General features: G+C 37.8%; 1 protein-coding gene across 3 annotated transcripts in view; it reads right to left on the bottom strand.

Annotated features, from left to right (window-relative positions):
* Positions 1-3,001: 3,001 nt before the first annotated feature.
* The window catches only part of PHF6 (PHD finger protein 6), a 47,051-nt gene continuing 30,239 nt past the window's right edge, over positions 3,002-19,813 (bottom strand). The window contains exons 6-11 of one of the 3 annotated variants that reach the window (XM_032592109.1): positions 18,111-18,277; positions 17,784-17,927; positions 16,314-16,418; positions 13,617-13,750; positions 6,515-6,644; positions 3,002-6,188 (exon numbers count right to left, since the gene is read on the bottom strand). In XM_032592109.1, coding sequence (XP_032448000.1) covers positions 6,515-6,644; positions 13,617-13,750; positions 16,314-16,418; positions 17,784-17,927; positions 18,111-18,277 — 680 coding nt within the window. In that variant the 3' untranslated portion in view covers positions 3,002-6,188. Of the gene's footprint in view, positions 6,189-6,514; positions 6,645-13,616; positions 13,751-16,313; positions 16,419-17,783; positions 17,928-18,110; positions 18,281-19,813 lie in introns of all 3 variants that reach the window. The other 2 variants (XM_030305398.1, XM_030305399.1) reach the window with 2 other exon arrangements.

Raw genomic sequence — 19,813 nt, 5'->3', positions numbered from 1 at the left:
GATTCTGTGTCTCCCTCTCTCTCTGCCCCTCCCCCACTCACGCTCTGTCTTTGTCTCTGTCTCTCTCAAAAATGAATAAACGTTAAAAAATATAAATAAAAATAAAAGGCATTCCTTTTGGAGTGGAAAAGCAGGGAAGCTTAATCCCTATAGATGACCTTTTTAATTGGTGCAAATTTTTTGGATGGCAATTTTTATTAAAACTTCAAATGTATATACCTTTTATGTTGCAGTTCCACTGCTGGAAATTTGGCCTAATAAATGCGCCCCTCATAAGGGCACGAAGAAGTATGTGAGACCTGACGGAACAATTTCAGTCCAGCCACACACTGCAATGGAGCGGAGCCTCTAAACAGAACATGAGAAATCTAGGTGTTCAAAGGAAAAGGACAGGTGCAGAACTGCGTGTATAGCATGATCCTATTTACTCTAAGAAGTATGTAAGTTATATATGTACACAAGCATTTAGAGGGATACACGTCAAATACTGGGGAGTAGACTTGTGGAGAACGGGGATTTTCCCGTTTTGCCCTATAGATCTTTGTAGGTTTTCATTTTGTACGATGACTATGTATTATTTTTAAATGGAAGTAAAATTCATAAAATATAACTCACCCTTTCAAAGGGTAGAACTCATGGTTTTTAGTATATTCACAAAATTGTGTAACCACCACTGCTGCTTAATCCAGCCATTTGCATCCCCCCAAAAGAAACCCTGTAGCACCTGGTAACAGTCACTTCCCAGGGCCCCCTCTCCGCGTCTCCCCCGTAACCACTAATCTGCATTCTGTCTCTGTGGATATGCCTCTTCTGGACATTTCATGTAAATGTCATCATACAATATGTGATCCTTTGTGCCGGGCTTGTTAGCATTATGTTTCCAAGGTTCGTCTACATTGTAGCAAGGGTCAGTATTTTCTTTTTAAGGTGATGTGTGACTTTAATAAATAAAAAAAATTTGTAAATAGCTGATTTAAAAAAAAAAAAAACTCAGAAAAGGAAAAGCCTCATCCTTTTGTACAAATCACTTTACAGAAAAACTCAGTACCTCTAAATCCAATGTCCATATTAAAGTTTACTTCTACCTTCCCGCCCCCACACGTCCTTGAATATGCGCGCTCTCGCGCGCGCTCTCTCTCTCGCTCGCGCGCTCTCTCTCTCTCTCTCTCTCTCTCGGGTCCCATTTCAAAGGTTTGTCCCTTCAAACAGTATTTTCGTTTCCATGTTAAGTCTGTTTAGTAGATCATTATCTTTCACACAGCAGACCTAGTTAGCTCTTTGCCCAGCTGCACCTTCCCGATCTCCCTGGCACTGCCTCCACCCACAGCATAAGAACACATTTATAGCCAGAGAGGTAGAGACGAAGGCATTAATTTGGATGTATATGGACCTCCTATCTTTTGACAAAGATCCAGGTCTGAATGACTTCAGTCCACTAACCATGTTGCAGAACGTGTCTGCTACAGGGTCACACTTTAAATGCTGTCATTAACTTTCATAAGTAACTGGCATTTTAGGTTTTTCATCTTCTGAATAAAAATCAAGAGTAAATTTTTGCCTTATATCCTTATATATATAAGTATGTACGTATGTATATATAGATATATATAGATACATATATGTATAGATACATATATAGATATATAGATAGATGTATATATAGATAGATATCTAGATAGATAGATATCTATATATACTGGGTAATTGCCCAGATATTTCATTATCTCAACATTGCAAAATTATGTAACATTGGTTTATATATAAGGCAGCATTGTCTCTGCACCGAGGACTCTAATATACAAACATAGACGGTTTTCCCTTAAAAATATGGACCAGCCATAGAATTTTGCTGGCCATAGAATTTTCCTAGAAAATTCTACCAGGTTTACACTTTGGAATGACCTGAGCAATTGCTGATGACTGCAGCTGGAAAAAGAAAACAGAACTCCCCCCACCAAAGTCCCCAGCTGTCAATAGTTTCAGTTAGCTAAAGAAAACCACATAACCCCCTTCTCCATATTTTTATGGTGGTAAAAAAGATAAAATCTTTTGTTAAAAAATTAAAAAAACAAAATGAGAGTAAAGAATGGATTTTAAACACACACACGCTGGCACATGGATGCATGTGTGATGAGTAATACCAGGTAACATTTGCAGTGAGGTACACTATCCCATAGTTCTAGCATTAACCAGACCTGTTACATAATGTGTACAAGTTATTTATTTATTTTTGAGAGAGAAAGACAGAGAGAGTGGGGGAGGAGCAGAGAGAGAGACAGAGACAGAGACAGACAGAGACAGAGGATCCAAAGCAGACGCCACGCTGACCGCAGACAGCCCGATGTGGGAGTCGAACTCGGGAAACATGAGATCATGACCTGAGCTGAAGTCGGACGCTTAACCGGCTGAGCCACCCAGGTGCCCCTAATTTATTTTTCCTCTAGAGTAGGAATGCAGGTTAGGAGTTGTGTGTATGGAATGAGCACATTCCACTAATTAAAACTTTCATTTCTGCCCTGGATACGACTACCTCAATCTCCAAGCACTGTACAAGAAGCAAGCCGTCCACGATAGAGGGAGTCAATTGAAATCTGTAAGGTGGAATGCCTTTATAAAAAATATTAATCCTCCTCCGTATGACCAAACAGATAAACCGCACTAGGAGTTTTGGCTTCTTTTCAAAATCCCCTTTGAACTAGCTTCCAGAGAACCCAATTCAAGCCAAAGGTACCCGAATCCTGTTACTAATAAAAGAACCAAGGGGTAACACAGTTCTGTTGTACTCGAAAGAGCGATGTCTCGCTCCATGATGAAACTCTGAGGTTGTGAAATCTTGAACTGGACTCAAACGCACTTTTTGTTCTCATTCTCTTTATTAACAAGTTACTAAACAAACTGGGCATTTCGTCTTGAAGGAAGACTAAAGGGAACACAGTCTTGCTGCTGCTACAGATGATACCCTTCATTATACCCTTTGACAAAAAAGACATACATACAAACATGAAAGTCATAACTCATTTATTGAATGAATAGTATATGCAAGAATACCAATAAAAGGAAACTAATACTACAAACTACAATTTTGAAAATAAAGCCAATATAACAGGAACAAAATATACATAACATGAGAGGAATGTTTGATTTTGACCCATAATGCATTCCTTATCTTTACAGTTAACCTAAATGTCTGTTAGAACAAAACTGTATACCTTGGTCTAACCTTTAGTGCTTTTCAAAAAAGCAACAACATTCTAGAACACTTTTCTTTTTCTTTGAGATATTTAAGATTCACACATTTGTTCAAGTACATAGATTCTGATTCAACAGTAGATCTACATATCTTGTTATTCTCTTAATATCTTGAGTAGCACGTACTCCTGAGCAAGTACTATCTGAAATTCTAAAATTGCTGATCTTTGAAATAAAATGTATTTCAGCTGTGGGTTTTTAATAAATTGAGATGAAAAGTAAAATTCACACCCCCTCCCCCTCCCCCCAGGAACAAAGAGCTCTTATTAAAGTATAGAAACTCAAGTCTATCTTTCTACTCTAAAGAACATTTCTTACTAACAGTTCTGGTAAGGCAATAAATGCTCCAGAATAATCTTCAATATACGCTTGCAAAGATTACACTGTTGAATATCAATAACGAAAACAAAACAAAACAGAGGGGAAAAAAAAGGAAAGAAAAGACGCTTCAAAATTTCAAGCTAAAATATGCGTAAAAGACAGTCATGGCAGTATTTTTTGAAATGACGTACGTGTTATATACTTATCAAATAATGTCATGCTTATTAAAACTACGGTTAAGGACTTAAGAGATGAACAGTAAATACACTGCTGAGGTCCATTTTTCTAAATATTCATACCACAATGTAATTACTACCCAGAAGATGATGCTGCTACTTGGGAACATAAGTACTGTACAATTTTTACATTGTAAGGCACTTTTTACTCAGCATGTGACGAAGACATGGATGGAGAATCAAAGTATCGGAGGTTTACAACCAAAGGTGATTTTTCATGTGACTTCAATTTACATTTCATTTCAACTTTTAATGAAAGACTGTTTAGCCAATCACACCACAGTGAGAAAGATAGGTAGCCAGCCACTTATTCTAGCCAACCAAAAGGTAAAGTGCTATTCTGGTTGCTAGTGGCAGAGAAAGGGTTGAAGACACCCATACAAAGGTATACACTTGATTACATAGCAAATCCAGCGACTGACAGCTAAGTATTTGAAGTCCATGATATGATCATCGACTGGCCATTTTTACCCCAGCACCTTCCATTTTTCCTAAGAACATCATTACAGTAGTTGTCCAAAAATGAAGGTGCTCTATTGTTCCGTGGGTAAGTGTATGGCACACCATGTAAAAATGATCAAGACACAGTGATTCAAAGATTTAAAATAACAGGTTTCAAGCTGTTGTAAGGAAATAAAGTACAGATCCTTTGGGAAAAGTCACATAGCTTGGTAAACAAACATCTAGATCTGTCGTTGCACTTCAAGTCATGGTGAATTTTGAAAATTCATCACATACACACAACATAAAAAAAAAAAAAAAAAAAAAAAAACCACCCAATGGCATATTTAGAGCAAAAGGAGAAAAACATATAGGGCAACCCCACTAAAGCTAGTTTCCTTCTAAAAATAATAAAAGATGGTTAAAATAAAGCAATCATCAAGTCCCTTGACTTAAGTGAATACACACTCGACAAATGTGACCTTAAGGGACTAGCGGTTAAAAAAAAAAAAAAATCAGTCATTAAGCACAGTGTAATTTTCCACCTGTTACATTTTAAAAATGCTTTTCCATAAGCTGCAGAATATCTCGATGCACAGTCAAGTTAACACGGTATTTCTTGTTTGCTAATTTGCTTTAATGTGGTAGGTTAACTAATAATTCAGAAATCAGAAGCCCTACCTTTGAATATTGAGGTGCTATGGTAATATTAGGCAGACCACAACTAAAGTTTTTTGGTTTTGCCATAAAGAAATATATAAATGTGCTTCAGCAGGTAAGTGGGAGAAAATATCACGAGCTGGGAATGCCAGTGTGAAAATCCTTTCTAAACAGCTGGGTTCTTAGGCTTCGAAAAACAACTTCGATGATTGAAAAAACAACACCAGGCCCTACCAGAAGAAAAGGAGGGCACGAAAGCCTATTTGATAGATAAGCAAAGCAATGAACGAAAACATTAAAAATATTAAATAATTTTTTTTTAAAATAGTGGTCACAAAATTAAAAATAAATACTGTTTTCTGCAGGCTGTTTTTGACTCCTACAGCACATGAGACCTCCTTACATACTCTGGGCCAATATATGAAGTGTTCCACACCACACGGCACTTGAGAGGAACCGATTTCCGACATGGTGGCTGAAGTCCTTAGTGAGTGGTAACCCTTTACATCTTAAAGAGGTTCAATTTGCTGTTGCCAAATGTTAGTTTCAACTTGAGAGGATCCAATAATTTTGCTAGAAGTTCTTTGTATGACATAAGAGAAGAGGTTTACTGTCAAGAGAAGTTTGGCAGAGGCGCACCGGAGCTCATAACTTATCACCAGTTGCCCGAGTGCATGCTGGTCAGTGAGAACAACTTTAACAGGGACGAAATGAAAAGCTTTAGCACACTTCTTGGAAGAGATTTTTAGCATGTGCTGTCAAAGCCAAGAGAAAAAGAAGGTTCTCTTCATTTCTAGTATCCATTACTTGAGTGTGGAAAAAAAAAAAAGCAAAAAAAAAAAAAAGCACAAATTCCCATGTGTCGCCACCAGAGGCGTGTTTGCACTGTAAAGTGAAATTTGCTTATGCTCTCCCTTGAGTATGAATCCACTAAACAAACTTAGACACTCTAAACAGTAGAACTTTGTTCAGTCCAGAAATATAGCTTACTTCATTTCAATGTCTGCTTTAACTGTCGACACTAAACACAGGGTTAATAGTGTTTCAATTGCTTCCCAGAAACTGCAAACTACAGCTACGTAATAGCAACATGTCAAATTCTGCCATCTAGTGAAGGCTCATAAAACAAACAAAAGACGTTTTTAGGCGGTTCAATGAAGGATCTAAGAGTTGGGCAGTAAAAAGTTACAAACCCTTTTTGATTTTAGAAAACAGTGAAAAAAGCATAGTAGTTATGGATGTCTTATTCAATTCCCAGTTTTCTAACTCTGTCCCATGAACCTGTTCAAAAGATGATAAAAAATTGTAAAATATGATGCTTGAGGGGAACACAATAAATATAATGTTATTGAGGAGTGAGAACATCTTATTGGTTTGACATTACAACTATACTTATGGATAAAGTGGAGAGCTTGGTTTTACTGGTACAAAATCAGCTAGTTAAAAAAACTATGCAAGCCTACACAATCCTTTAGCATTCTAGGAACATGCTTAACTAAACATAATAGCATTAAAAAAATCATACTGCATATACCATTACTCCAACATGTTATTTATCAGTGAGTATTGTATCCTGACAACAGATCCGAGAGAAGTAACGTTCATACCTAGTTTCCATTAAGTTGCTGCTGAGTTAGTTGCTGCTGGTCAATTTCTACTTTTCCCCGGCTTTTACTCTCTCGTTCCTCATCTTCTTCATCTCTCTCATCATTTCCACTATGATTTTTACAATATAGTCTACAATGATGAAAGATAAAAATCTCAAAACGTTTTGTCACTGCTGATAATACATTTACACCATTAGCAGATGAGGTTGGTGCCCATTTAAAATAAAGGTTTCCTCATCCATGCTTTCTAAAAACTCTACAATTAGTTACGGGTCCATTTCTATCTGAAAGATAGGAAAGCACTCTATTAATGAGATAACGCAAGTTCATCGGAAATAAAACCTCTGGTTTAGGGTAAACGTTGTCACACATGCCCAAAGATGAGGCAAGTCCTCATTCTGCCCACTGAGATTAAAAATAAATCTTCCAGCCAACTTGAAAATACAAACTTGCAGGTATACAGACGAAATAATCAAACTCGAGGTTTCAGAAAGATAATAAGAGTACATTTTAGGAAACAATATAAACTCTATATATACTGTTGCTTTTTGCTCGTGTTTCATGAAACATTTTTATTCAAATTCCTCAAAATGTCTTCCCAGCACTCGTGTCCTGGCTTTCATTAGAACACCTTTGTGAGCCCCCTAACAGTTTTCCAGGCCCTGTGTTTGGCTAGGTCTCTCCTGATCTAGACTGGCTCTTCCAACCTCTCTTTCCCATGACACTCACTTTTTGGAAAAAGTTACACCAGCTACCTTTTCAACTACACCACTCTGGACTTGTCTAACTGTGGCACTGCTTCAGTTGGTTCTCTCTTACTCCAGATTCCTATAAAACTGGAAATAAGGTCCACGGGCTTGCTTAGCTGTAGGTTCAACTTTTTTCTTTGTTCGTCCAGGGTATTTGATAGGTGACCCTGTGTACTTCAAGAGGAATGTTAATTTCAGAATGCCCCACTATCAGTGATGCTTTTCGATCACTTGGTTTAAGTGGTGGTGATGGCCAAATTTCTCCACTGGGATGGTAGGTTTTCCCCTTTCAAACCAGAGGATTTGTACCTCTGGAGTGATACTTTGACATTAGGCCGTTCTGACAACCTTTTATGTGGGTGATATACACCGTATACTTGACACTCATTGCTTTTAATAAATAGCAATGTGAGTTACTTAGGACAAGGGTTTAGGGAGGCCAACTAACATATAAGTACCAAATCTGTGTTTTATAGGTAACCACCCCACTGTAATCAGTGGGTGAGCTGATATGAACTCAGTTTTAAGTCAATTACATATACAAGATGACAAGATGGAACAATGCTTTAAAAATGTTCAGTGAGTGCCCTCTTGTGGTCAGCAACAGATAAGATAAGACATTCCTATAGGAATCCTTCTGACACAAAGGATCTAAAACTTGGTTTAACATGAGGAGTGTCTAACATGTGAGAAGAATTAAAGGCAGAGGGGAGGGTGGGGAGCAACAAAAGCAACTGACTTCTGACCTAGTTTTGCTTATTTTTTTATTCTTAAAATATTTTCAGTTACTTCCAAAGAACTACGGAGAATTTGTACTCTTCAAATGCTACCCACTGGGAATCACTTATAAATTATGGGAAATATGGAGGCGTAGAGAAACAAAGCAAATGGCATCATGAAAAAGCAAATAGCTAAATCTAGAATGTGGGACTCTACAAGACTTATCGGGCAGGGTGGAGTGGGGATTGCTCTATATCAAGAGAGACTTATGAGATATAGCCATTAAATGCAATGTAGGGACCTTGTAAGTATTGAGATTCGAACAAAGCAAGTCTAAAAAGACATTTCCAAGACAACTGGGGAAATGTAAACGTAGACTTGGTAGGACAGCATACTAAGAACTTACTGTTGATCTTACAAAGTGTGATAATGGCACCGTGATACCGATGTAGGGATAAAATGACAAAAGAGATGTCGGGCTCTGCTTTAACTAAATACATCAGAAAGAAAAACAATAGATGAAAACAAGTGTGGCAGTAATTTGGTAGCTGCTGAGATGGGGAGCTGTTATCCTATTCTATTTTTGTATACTTCTGAAATTTTTCCTAAGTTTTTTCTTTTTTTTCCCTGTAAGAGTTTTTTCCTAAAGGGACGAGCCCTTTTTTGTTAAAACAGATCTTCATCTTTTTATGGGATTATTTTTCACCCCCACAGGCCCATTATATGTCCTTCACCAATCTAGACACCGAGATCACGGGTGTGAACCAGTCAAACAAGATCTCTACTGTCACAGAATTTATTTTATGGTGGGCGACTGACTTTTTAGAGACATTCATATTTCAAAGTTTAGTAATACAATAAAGACAATAAAACAGGATAAGCAGAATCACTATGTAATCTTCTCTTGCCTTCTTAATGAACACACTTCATTTAATCAATAGATTACTATAATAATCTAATGAGTATATTCAGGATCCAGAGCCAGTGAAGAAGGAAAGCACATACAGGAGACGGAAACCCCTTCATTCAGAGGTATTCCTCCCATTTTCCATTCTTCTATCCCCAAACTACTTGCATACGGACTCTGATTTGAGCTCAACAGTCTCTATGAAAAAATCTGGAATCCACACCATATGCAGATTTTAGAAACAAATTGCAATGTGAAAAAAATAGAAAGAGTAATTCAAATCACTGTGGACCCCGGTACAAATACTTTCGTTTAGAGATGGTCACTGGCAACATGGTTCTCTAACAGCTAGAGAGTAAAAACCATCTGAATGTCTAGAAAAGGAAGTGATTATGCAACCATTAAAATGGTGATGTAGAACTGTTTAATGTCACAGAAAAATACCCCAGATATTATAAGAGTATACATAAGAAAATCTTTTTATAAATATGTACATACACGATCACATGTCTAGAAAATATTCCAAAAGATTTCAAATTCTCTCTGCTGGTAAAATTATGGATGAGGTAACAACTGTTCAGCTGCTGAATATGCCCCTCAAAAATCTTTTATGTATACAGGTGTGCATCTGCACACACATGTGCATACGTGTACTTGTTACATGCTAAAGTAGATCATGCAACTTGGGTTTTTCACCTTACTTGATCACAGGTATAATACCTCTCCACGACTCTCCATATGGAGCTACTTCATTCTTTAATTGCTGCAGAGTATTCCACTAAACGCACGTACTAAAACTTAAGTCTTTTGATAGACCTTCTGGTTTTTGGGGGGTTGATTTTTGCTGGATGGGTGAAAGGCTAAAAATCTATTCCGATTTACCTTCAGTTAACTCTAGCTATTCCCCTGGCAACTTAGCAAAACTTGGCATGACGTGCCCGCTTCTGCACTGAGCTGCTACCCCTCGGTGGGTGGACTGTAGCTGGAGCGGGAGAATTATACTCTGAGAAGCTGTATCTCTGTTCCTGTGTGGTGTAACCTGACAATGACCTATGCCTATAGAACTACAGTGGACCAGGTGCTGGCTCCAAATGCGGTACGAGGCTTTTAAGCTCGGGTGGCTCCCCTGTGGACCTACCCAACGTGAATCCAATCTCACTGGACCTGAGCCGCACTGTTACGCTGACTGATGCCATCTGTGGTCATCTCACCAATCTGAAGAACAGGTGAGTAAGATGCCTTAGCGGGTATCGCAGTGAGCACGAACAGTAATGCAACGAAACTTCTCGCATGTACATTTTTGTACTGTTTTCTGCTCACTTCCCTGGCATAAATCGCTACAGAGCAGACTAGTGGCAAAATATACACACCATTTCGTTAAAGGTTTTGGTCTACAACGCTATATTGTTCTCCCAAATTGTACCAATTTATAGCCTAACTCAGTATCAAACATGAATGCCCAGGTCTCCAGAACCCAGCTGCCATGTGAATCCTACTAATCTTTGCCCATCAGATAGGCAAAAACTGGTAACATCTTGTTTTAATGTATGTTTTTTTCATTACAAATAAGGGAGAATAGCTTTTCACGCGCTTATAATCCACGGCCAGTCCTCTTATAAATTCCCTTTTCATGTCCTTTGCCCATTAAAAAAAAAACAAAAACAAAAAACAAAAAACAAAACCTGGGCTATTTTTCTTAAGGATTTGAAGTTCTCTTTAGTCTAATTTCAATACAGTCAAAAATTCTGAGTTTCCTATCATGCTTAGAAAGGTCATCTGTACTCAACAGATTCTAGAAAATTTCTCCTACATTTTCTACTCGGTTTTACATACGATTAGGTTTTTAACCCATGAAGGATATATTCTGGGGTGCAGTCTGAGGTAAGGATCCAACCCGTTTTCTAAATGGAGAGCCAGTTGTATAAACTGTAGAGATACCAAGTATTGAATAATCCACCCTGTCTCCACAGATCTAGTACTACTGAAATTACCCTAACAGAGACATGGATTTCTTGTGGCCATTGTCACTGTGCCAGTACCAGGTTTAATTACTATGTCACTGGTTTTGAGATCTAATAGGGGATTTTCCCTCTTGATCTCATTTCAATTTCTTCTTGGCTGCTGTGATCAAGACGTGTTGACTACCCCCGTACCTACTTTCTCCCCTTCCCTTCGTAGTACTGAACCAGATTTGGGTAGCAATATGCCCACCAGGGGTATGTTCCCCTGTCTCCCTGGGACATGGTGACTCAATTCTCTAATGGGATGCTGAGCAGAAGAGCTTGTGGAACTTCCAGGAAGGCGGACTAAAAAGCCACTCGGCTGGAGGAATGGCCACCTCACCCACTTTCCTTTGCTCCCACTCCCTCCTAACTGCCTGTGGAAGGGACGCCCCAAGGAGGAGAGAGCCGGAAGATGGTCATCTGGGTCCCCGAGGACACGCAGAACAGCCTACCACATCTGGACTGCTCTCCTTGGGACATATTTCGGGGGAAAACCAAATTTCTATCTGGTTTAAGCTTTCAGTTGTTTCCTATTATATAAAGTAACTCAACCATTACCAAAAGTACCCCATTTACTCTTCTAGATAAAAGTCAAAACTCTGTATTTCATTACAATTGTATTTATCGTCTAGATTAATTTGAGGAAGACAGGTATCTTTCAAGGTCGAGTCTTTTCATCAAAAAACATAATATATTTTACTTTTCATTTGGGTCCTGTGTAAAAACACTTTTAAAAAAAAAAGGTTCACCTGTGGTGTGTGTAGGTGTATGGGGAAAGGGGCGGAGGGTGACATTTTTCATTTATGATTTCTAGCTAGTTATTACTGGGATTGTTTCTAAAAATTCATCTAGTATTCAGCAACCCTACTGAGCTCTTATTGATTTTAATAAATTGGGTTGATTCCTTGGGATTTTCTCGGTAGACGATGACACTCGTAACAAATATTGACAATTTTATTTTGCTCCTTCACAATATCTGTTATACATTTTTCCTCTTTCTCGTGTTGCACTGGCTTAACCCTCCCGAAGAGCGCTGAAAAGTAACACTGGTAGTTGAAAGCGTACTGGTAGAGTGGTTCTCAATTCCAGATGAACATGAGAATAACCTGGGGTGTCATTAAAAAACATGGCTTGGGCTTCTACCTAGTGAATTTTAAATCTCTGATGGTGGAGCCCAGGCATGAACGTTTTTAAAGCGGGCCTTATCCATCCTCGGGGGGTTGTGAGGCTCAGCCCTGGTTACGAACTGCAGTCCCTTTCCTTTAATAAGGCTCTTTGCTGCCGTTTTCTCATAAATGCTCCATTAGGACTCCTCGCTGCCCGGGCGCCCTCTTGGTTCCTTACTTTAAAATTCAGAAGTGGATGCTGAATGCCATCTAATGCCTTTTCACCATCCACCAGGAAGGCGATAGGATCTTTCTTTCTTTATTAGTTATAATGGTTCACAATAATATATTTCCTAATTTTGAACAGTCTTTAAAATCGTTAGAATACAGATCTGGATTTGATTTTCTAACATTTAGGGATTTGGTATATTGTTTATAAAAGCCAGATTTGGTCTGCGGTTTTCTTGTTTTTGTTTTACATGCCATCTCTGTCAGGTTTAGTGTCACAGTTAATGTAAGTTTCACAGAATGAATGAAGTTTTCCATCTTTCGCCATGTGCTGGACCTCTTTAAATATTAGAATTCCTGTTTCTTAAAGGCTTGACAGAATTCACTTGAAAAACATCTCCTGCCTTCCTTATCAAACAAAGTTTGGCAAACTTTATAATAGAGCATTAGCACCTCATCCAATCACCCAAATACGTGGTGACTGCTTACAATAAATTGCTTCGTATGCAAAATAGTAGGGTGTTTAGTCACTGGCTTATTGCATCCTGGGAATGGAAGGAAGTGCTTTACAACTCGCGAAGGCAAGTCAAAAATCCATGGACCCCCACCAACGTAGTCTCCATTCAGTTAAACGAATGGAACCATTATACACGTACATGGATATGGAAGACCGATAAAGCAGAGGATAGTAATTCCAAATCTCCAAACCTTATGCTTTCCTCATTCCCCCAAGAGCGTCTCTGGGCTTCTATCTTCACAACCACATCCTATTCTAAGCTGCCAAGAATTCCCACCTGGACCCTCAGCAGCAGCCTCCTGACTCACCTTCCCATTTGCGCCCTTGCTTCGGTTCCACCTCAGGGTCTTGCACATGCTGTTCCTTCTGCCTAGAACACGGTCCCAACACCCACATCGATCTACGCCCTTCCTATCTCAGCTCAAGCTCTATTTCCTTAAGGAAATTCCTAAATATTCACTCACTGCAGATTAAGTCAGCTCCTTCTCGTTACATGTTCTCATGGTGCTTTGTAACATATCCTTTCTAGCATCTAATGTAGTTTGTAATTGTACATTTATGTGGCCATTTAATTAACACGTCTCTCCCACTAGACTATAAGCTTCGCGAGGACTCAGTCCGTATGTGTACTGATCGCTACTGTATGCCCAGCTCCTATCACAACACACACTGGCTGAGTGACTGCTAATCCAGGGATGTATTGAAAGAGGAAAATGCCAATCATAGTACTTGTTTCTTTATATGGAGTCCTAAGTCTTCTATACTTGGCTAAATACCATCTAGGGACAGTGACCAAGTAAACTGATGTCATCTACTCACGGGCAGTTACTTACTGACAAGTTAAGGAAAATGGACAATTGTTGTTCTCTTACTTGTAAATTCCTCGTGACATATTTTCAATGTATTTGGCTTTGTCTTGTACTCCACAGTGGTAATGGTAAGTCTTAACACAGGCTTTTATTTCACATCCAATAGTAGCACCGGGCTGACTGCAAAGTGTACATTTCTGTTTAAGGGAAGAGAAAGAATAATCATAAGCAGTATTTCAAAGTTTTTGCCACCTTATTTATTCTATTTTAGCCATATTTCAGCCAAACATTCCAGTTTACAAAGAAAACAGCCAGTTTTCTATGGAAAAAAAATACACCAAACTTACTGTTGAGCATCTAGATTAAATCACGCTGCAATTTCAACCACACTCTGATAGACTTTCTGATATTAAGTCACTCCCTGATGTTTCCATTATTTACCTATACTAACCTTCCAAGGTCTGATATCTAAACATAAACAAGATATTCCTGAATACTGCCAAACACACCAAAAAATGATACTCTAGATTTTAGTGGTTGGCTTCTCCTCCTCACGGGACTAGGTCCTTGGCTATTATGACTAAAGAATGAGAAGACAGGAAAGCGATTCCCCACGGAGGGACTGCTACCAAGTAGGTAAAAGGGCAGAGGGAGTCTAATGGGGCTGAAATCTTTTCAAGACATCACAAGTTGCCCTAGATCTGCCTTGCCTCAAGAATGTTCTGAGATTAAAAGGGTGATTGTTGACAAAAGAGTTTCATAGTCAAGTAAGTTGGAGGAATGCAACAGATTGCTTGATTGCAGAACTTCTCACAGCCTTTCGGCAAGAAGGAGGGTATAGGAAATAGCTCCCAAAGTATTGAACTCCAGATGCCCTTTTATTTTTGGAGGGGTTGGGGAGCATCTCGATGGACTAATTTCCTTTGGAGCACACTTGGAAAAATGTTAGGCTAGTGAGTACACCAACATTTCACTGTGCAGAGGTAAACAAATAAGTTGACCAGAACGGAACTGTTATCCTGGTCACCTATTTATAGCTGTACAACAACACTGCTCGGTGTGATACGTGGAAGAGATTTTTCCCTTACATATTTTTGTAGTATTATACATTCTGATTCCAAGGAGTTTTGCTTATAAAAGACTAATCAAAGTACCAATAAACTGAACTGGATTTAAACAGAATAGTTCACAACAACAATCTTCACACCTTCAAAGCTGCAGTTGCACAAAGAAAGGGTCATTTCTAATGGATTCAGATAAAGCTCAGCAAAGCCTGAAACCACTGGATGAAAGGCTGAAGGCGGACTCACGACGGAGGGGCACGGATTACACTCGCCACCCGAATCCAAGGACCAGACATTAGGACTAGTCTGATATTATAAAATGTGGATGATACAGTCCCACCTGTGAAGTATTCTTACCCCCAAAAATCTTGATACCGAACCTAATCAAGCCTTTACATCTAACTTCCACTTTAAAGACAATCTGGCGAGTAGAGGGACAAGTTAAATGGCATCACAAATAAGCAAACCAACAAATAAAACATATGGGGTATTCTACAGGACAGTTAATTCATTTTCTTCAACAGGCCAATGGCACACGACAAAACAGAAAAAGAAACAACAAAGACAAGGGGCGGGGAAGTGCCCTAGGTTACGTAAAGGATAGAGAACAACCAAATGCAATGTGTGATCCTCCTTTGGATTCTGATTCACACAACTCAACGTTAAAAAGATAGTTTTGAGACAACTGGGGAAATACAAATACGAACTGGGTATTAAATGACACTGAGAACTCACTGTTAATCTATAAGGGGTAATGACACTGTGGTTAGCTAAGAGAATGTCCGACTTTTAAGACATACATACTGAAATATGTAGAGGTGAAATGATATGAAGTCTCATCTTTGCTTTAAAACACTTCAAGCAACAAGAATAAAAGGCATAGATGAAACGAGTGCCGCAAATTCTTGATAACTGATGAGTCAAGGTGATGGACAGATGTGTGCTACCAGTCTTTCTAATTTTGATAGGTTCAAAAATTTTCACAATTAAAAAATGTTTAAAGTCATCTCTAGAGACAGTTGCTGTCTTAAAGAAAAGATTTTGCATTCCATTGACATTTTATGATATTCACCAACTGTAAAGGAGTAAGTGATCAATAAAGATGCCAATATTTCTTAAAGCTATTTATTAGTGATTCAGGGTGTTTAAGAACAGGAGACTTAGGCACATTTTATAAAGAAAACTTTAAAGCTATGATAAACATTTTAAGAGACATAACTGTTTATGTGAACTTTAACTAAACAGAAGGCTCTGAAAAAAATCTTTTCCTTTCATTAAAAAAAAAAAAAAAGAAAAGAAAAAAAAGAATGAGTAACAACACAGGGAAGTTCCCAATGCTCTATTAGGGTTATGGAGTTGTTCTGTAAGCAAGCTTAAATAATATAACATTTTAAACTTAATTAGGTGTGTCACATTCACATCTTCATTTATTTTATTAAAAGACCCTCAGATACCCTGAAATATAAATCTCAGTGTAATTCTCTGAAGTAATGAAGTTACATAGAAAGAGGAATAAGTTTCAGTAACATCAGCGTCCTTTATTATATTACAAATAAGTCCAATAGATACTTGCTTTAACATATGAACTACTTTATATTAAATTTTTTGATGACTGGATAAATTTGAGATGTGTTCTAAGTTTAAAGGAGAGAGTCAGAAGAGTAACGTTGCATAGCATAAATATAAAACCACAGACCATTCTTTTTCCTCGCTTAATCTCCTGAAGTACAGTTTTAATATCAAAATCTCCAAATTCTGCCCTTGATGTCGTTGTGAGCTGGACTGTGCCAGAAGAAAACAGCTAGAAAAGAAAAATGCAGGAACATTTAACGTTCAGAATTCTTGTGAGAAAAAGATTAAACAACGTAATAACAAATGTGTTATGTTACTTCAATATCCTGAGAAAGAGGACTTTTCCATAATAATCAAGTACGGACTCAAATACTTTTAATACATTCATCTGTCAGACTAAAATATAACCCAAAATAAGGACAATGAAATGAAACTAATGCTGCCAGTGTGAAGTCAAGGTTAGATACTTTATTCCACAATGCAGATTTCAACAATGTTACCCTGTCATCTCAATTGTTTTATTACGTTTCCACAAAGTTTTTTGGCTTTGTTTTCTTCAGTAGGCTTCAGGCACAGCACGAAGCCCAACCGAGGGCTTGAGGTCACAACCCTGAGATCAAGAGTTGGATGCTTAGCCAACTGAGCCACCCAGTACCCTGTTTCCACAAAGTTTTAAAAAATAGTTTAAACTGGCAAATTTCAACCATAGATGTAGATCAAAATTACCTGGGGAATTTTTTTTTTTAACTAGACATGTTTGGGATATACTGTAGGGTTGAGTATTTTGGAAAACAGCTCCCAAGGTAAATCTGATACACCTCTCTGGTCAAGAACCTCTGATATAAATAATCTAATTTTTTAAATGTTTATTTTAATTCTTTATTTTGACAGAGAGAGAGAACAAGCAAGCAGGGGAAGGGCAGAGAGAGGGAGAGAGAGAATCCCAAGCAGGCTCCACACTGTCAGCACAGAGCCCGAAATGGGGCTCGAACTCACAAACCTCGAGATCACGACCTGAGCCAAAATCAAGAGTCAGACGCTTAACCGACTGAGCCACCCAGGCATCCCAATAATTTTTAAAACCTAATCATAAATGGGATGAATAATTCAATACAATCAAACTCAAAAATGTTTATGTACACTGTATGTGCGACCTGGATCTAAGGATGCAAAGATACAGTTCTTCTCTTCAAAGAATTAAGAGTCTATTATTAAGGGAGAGGCTCACAAATGAGTAAGTGCAATACAATGTGTGAAGCACAACAACACAGATATTTCCAAGGTTGTAGTGGACACCGGACACCCCTCTCACGACAGGTTTATAAGCCGAAATTTGTACAGTTACGAAATAGTTAACTACCAATTATCCAGAATATGGTAACTATAATTAGGACCACTTTAAATCCTACTAAGTCATAAAGGCTGTATTTTTAAAACCCTAAAGTTAATGAAGATTTGGGACTACAGGATATACTATTCATAATTCAAAACCACTAACGCTGGAGAGAAAAGTGCCATATTTGGTTACTAGCTAAATGCCTTTCAAAAAAAAAACAACTTGGGTTTAAAAGCACATAAAAAGAACCACGCTTACCATGCACTTATAATGTGCAGCTGCCTTCTTGGCGTTAAATATATGCAGTTTTCCTCTGGCTTCATTTTCTTCCTCCCCTACATGACAAAATCCACATTTAGGCCTGGTGTCACTAGGGCTGCTTCTATGTGGAGACCTATCTCTCTGCAAATGTAAAAGGAAAAAAAAAAAAAAAAACACTTAAAAAAAAAAAGATCCATCAAAATATGCTATCAGTACCCTCAAGCTTAGTTAACATTTCAAATGATGAGCTTTACCTATAAACACAGTTTAAATGAAATATTCATGGTGCAACAAAAAGTAAAAATCTCACATTTTCCTACTTACATAGGAACTACTTTCCATTTCATCTGTTCCATGGGAGGATGTAGACCTGGTATCTTCCGACAGCCCTTTAAAATTGGTTTTTCGTGGCCTTCCTTTGCGACTTTTCTTTTTACTTTTAGGTGATGAGGGCTCCAGTTCATGTTCATTAAAACTTTCTTCTAAATCAGCTGCTTAAAAATGAACAAAAAGCTTTACATGGACCGATCTTAAAATGGGCATTAGTTCATGGGTCCTTAGAATACACATTTCTCCTTAGAATGAAATCCCCTCCAGAAATGAGGAGAAACGGTGTGTGGAATGCTCAATATAGGAACCTTAATGTTTCATATAAATGCAACCAAAATCAAATACCAAAAAAAACAGTTTTAGGGGCACCTGGGTGGCTCAGTCGATTAAGCGTCCGACTCTTGGTCTCAGCTCACATCATGATCTCATGGTTCATGAGTTCAAGCCCCACATCAGGCTCCACACTGACAGTGCAAAGCCTGCATGGGATTCTCGTCTCCTTCTCTCTCTGCCCCTCCCCTGTTTGCTCTCTCTTTCTCTCTCTCAAAAAATTAAATAAACTTAAAAAAAAACCAGAAGACTTCAAAAGTTTTATTATAATCCTTGTAATAATGATTTCTTTTGGATTTATAATTCTATAAAAATGAGTTTTGTGATCTTGACTGTGCACACAAGCCAGTAAACATTTTCAAACTCTAATTAAAGTCCATTTCTAGAATTAGCTCTTGTATTATTGTTTTTACCATAGGTTTCAAAGAGTTTTACCAAACACTGTTAGTGAAATCAGAACACTTACCTAAGAAAATAATCTTACTATAACTTGGAAAACTAAATGAAAATAAAGTAGGTGTATCTGTGCTGTCCAATATAGCAGCCACGAGCAACAAACAGGTGGTTTTTCACAATTTTAGTCGCTTGTAATTAAACACAAAACTTCAATTTCTCTTTCACACTGACCACATTTCAAGGACTTATAAGTCGCAGATGGTGAGCTGCATCTATACTGGCCATCGCAGATACAGAACGTTTCCAACATCACAAAAAAGTTCTATCAGGCAGCACTCTTCTAGGATAGCTCCTGAAACTATCATGCAAATCAAATGGGTCATATTCCACAAGGAAGTCATCTATAAATGAACAACAGATCGAGTACTTAAACAAATATTAAGTATGCAAGGAATTTCTAACACAAATGGTAAGAAAGCTATGTTGCAAGTGAGGTATATACTTTAATGGATTAAATAACATTTATGAAGAAGTTTTAGAACTGCATTTCCCAGCAATGTGAAAAGAATTTCTATGATTAATGGAACGGTGTTTCATCCAGTTACTCACTACAAACACTTCCTTTATTGAGGGCCTACTGTACATGAGACAAAGTATTTAGTGTTAAAAAGGTATAAAAACCGAATGTTCACTTCTCTTAGGGTCAAACTAAAGACAGTTTTAGGCACAGTTCTAATGCCTTTGTTTTTTCTTTTAACATTAAGTTTTCAATTCCAGGGATTAATTTCTCAATGAGAAAGCATATCAACTTCTATTCATAGATATCAATGTTTCCCAATAAATACTTAAAATTTTTTTATTGTTTTAGAAATAAAAGCATAATCATTATGACAAGAAAAGGGTAATTCAATTAGTATACTTGAATATATAAATTCAAGGAACTGAAGGCATTAGATTGTTTGCAAAACAGT

The sequence above is a fragment of the Lynx canadensis genome, chromosome X (assembly GCF_007474595.2).
Source record: "Lynx canadensis isolate LIC74 chromosome X, mLynCan4.pri.v2, whole genome shotgun sequence".
NCBI lineage: Eukaryota > Metazoa > Chordata > Mammalia > Carnivora > Felidae > Lynx > Lynx canadensis.
Note: the sequence above shows the minus strand (reverse complement) of the source record. Positions and strands in the feature narration are given on the sequence as shown.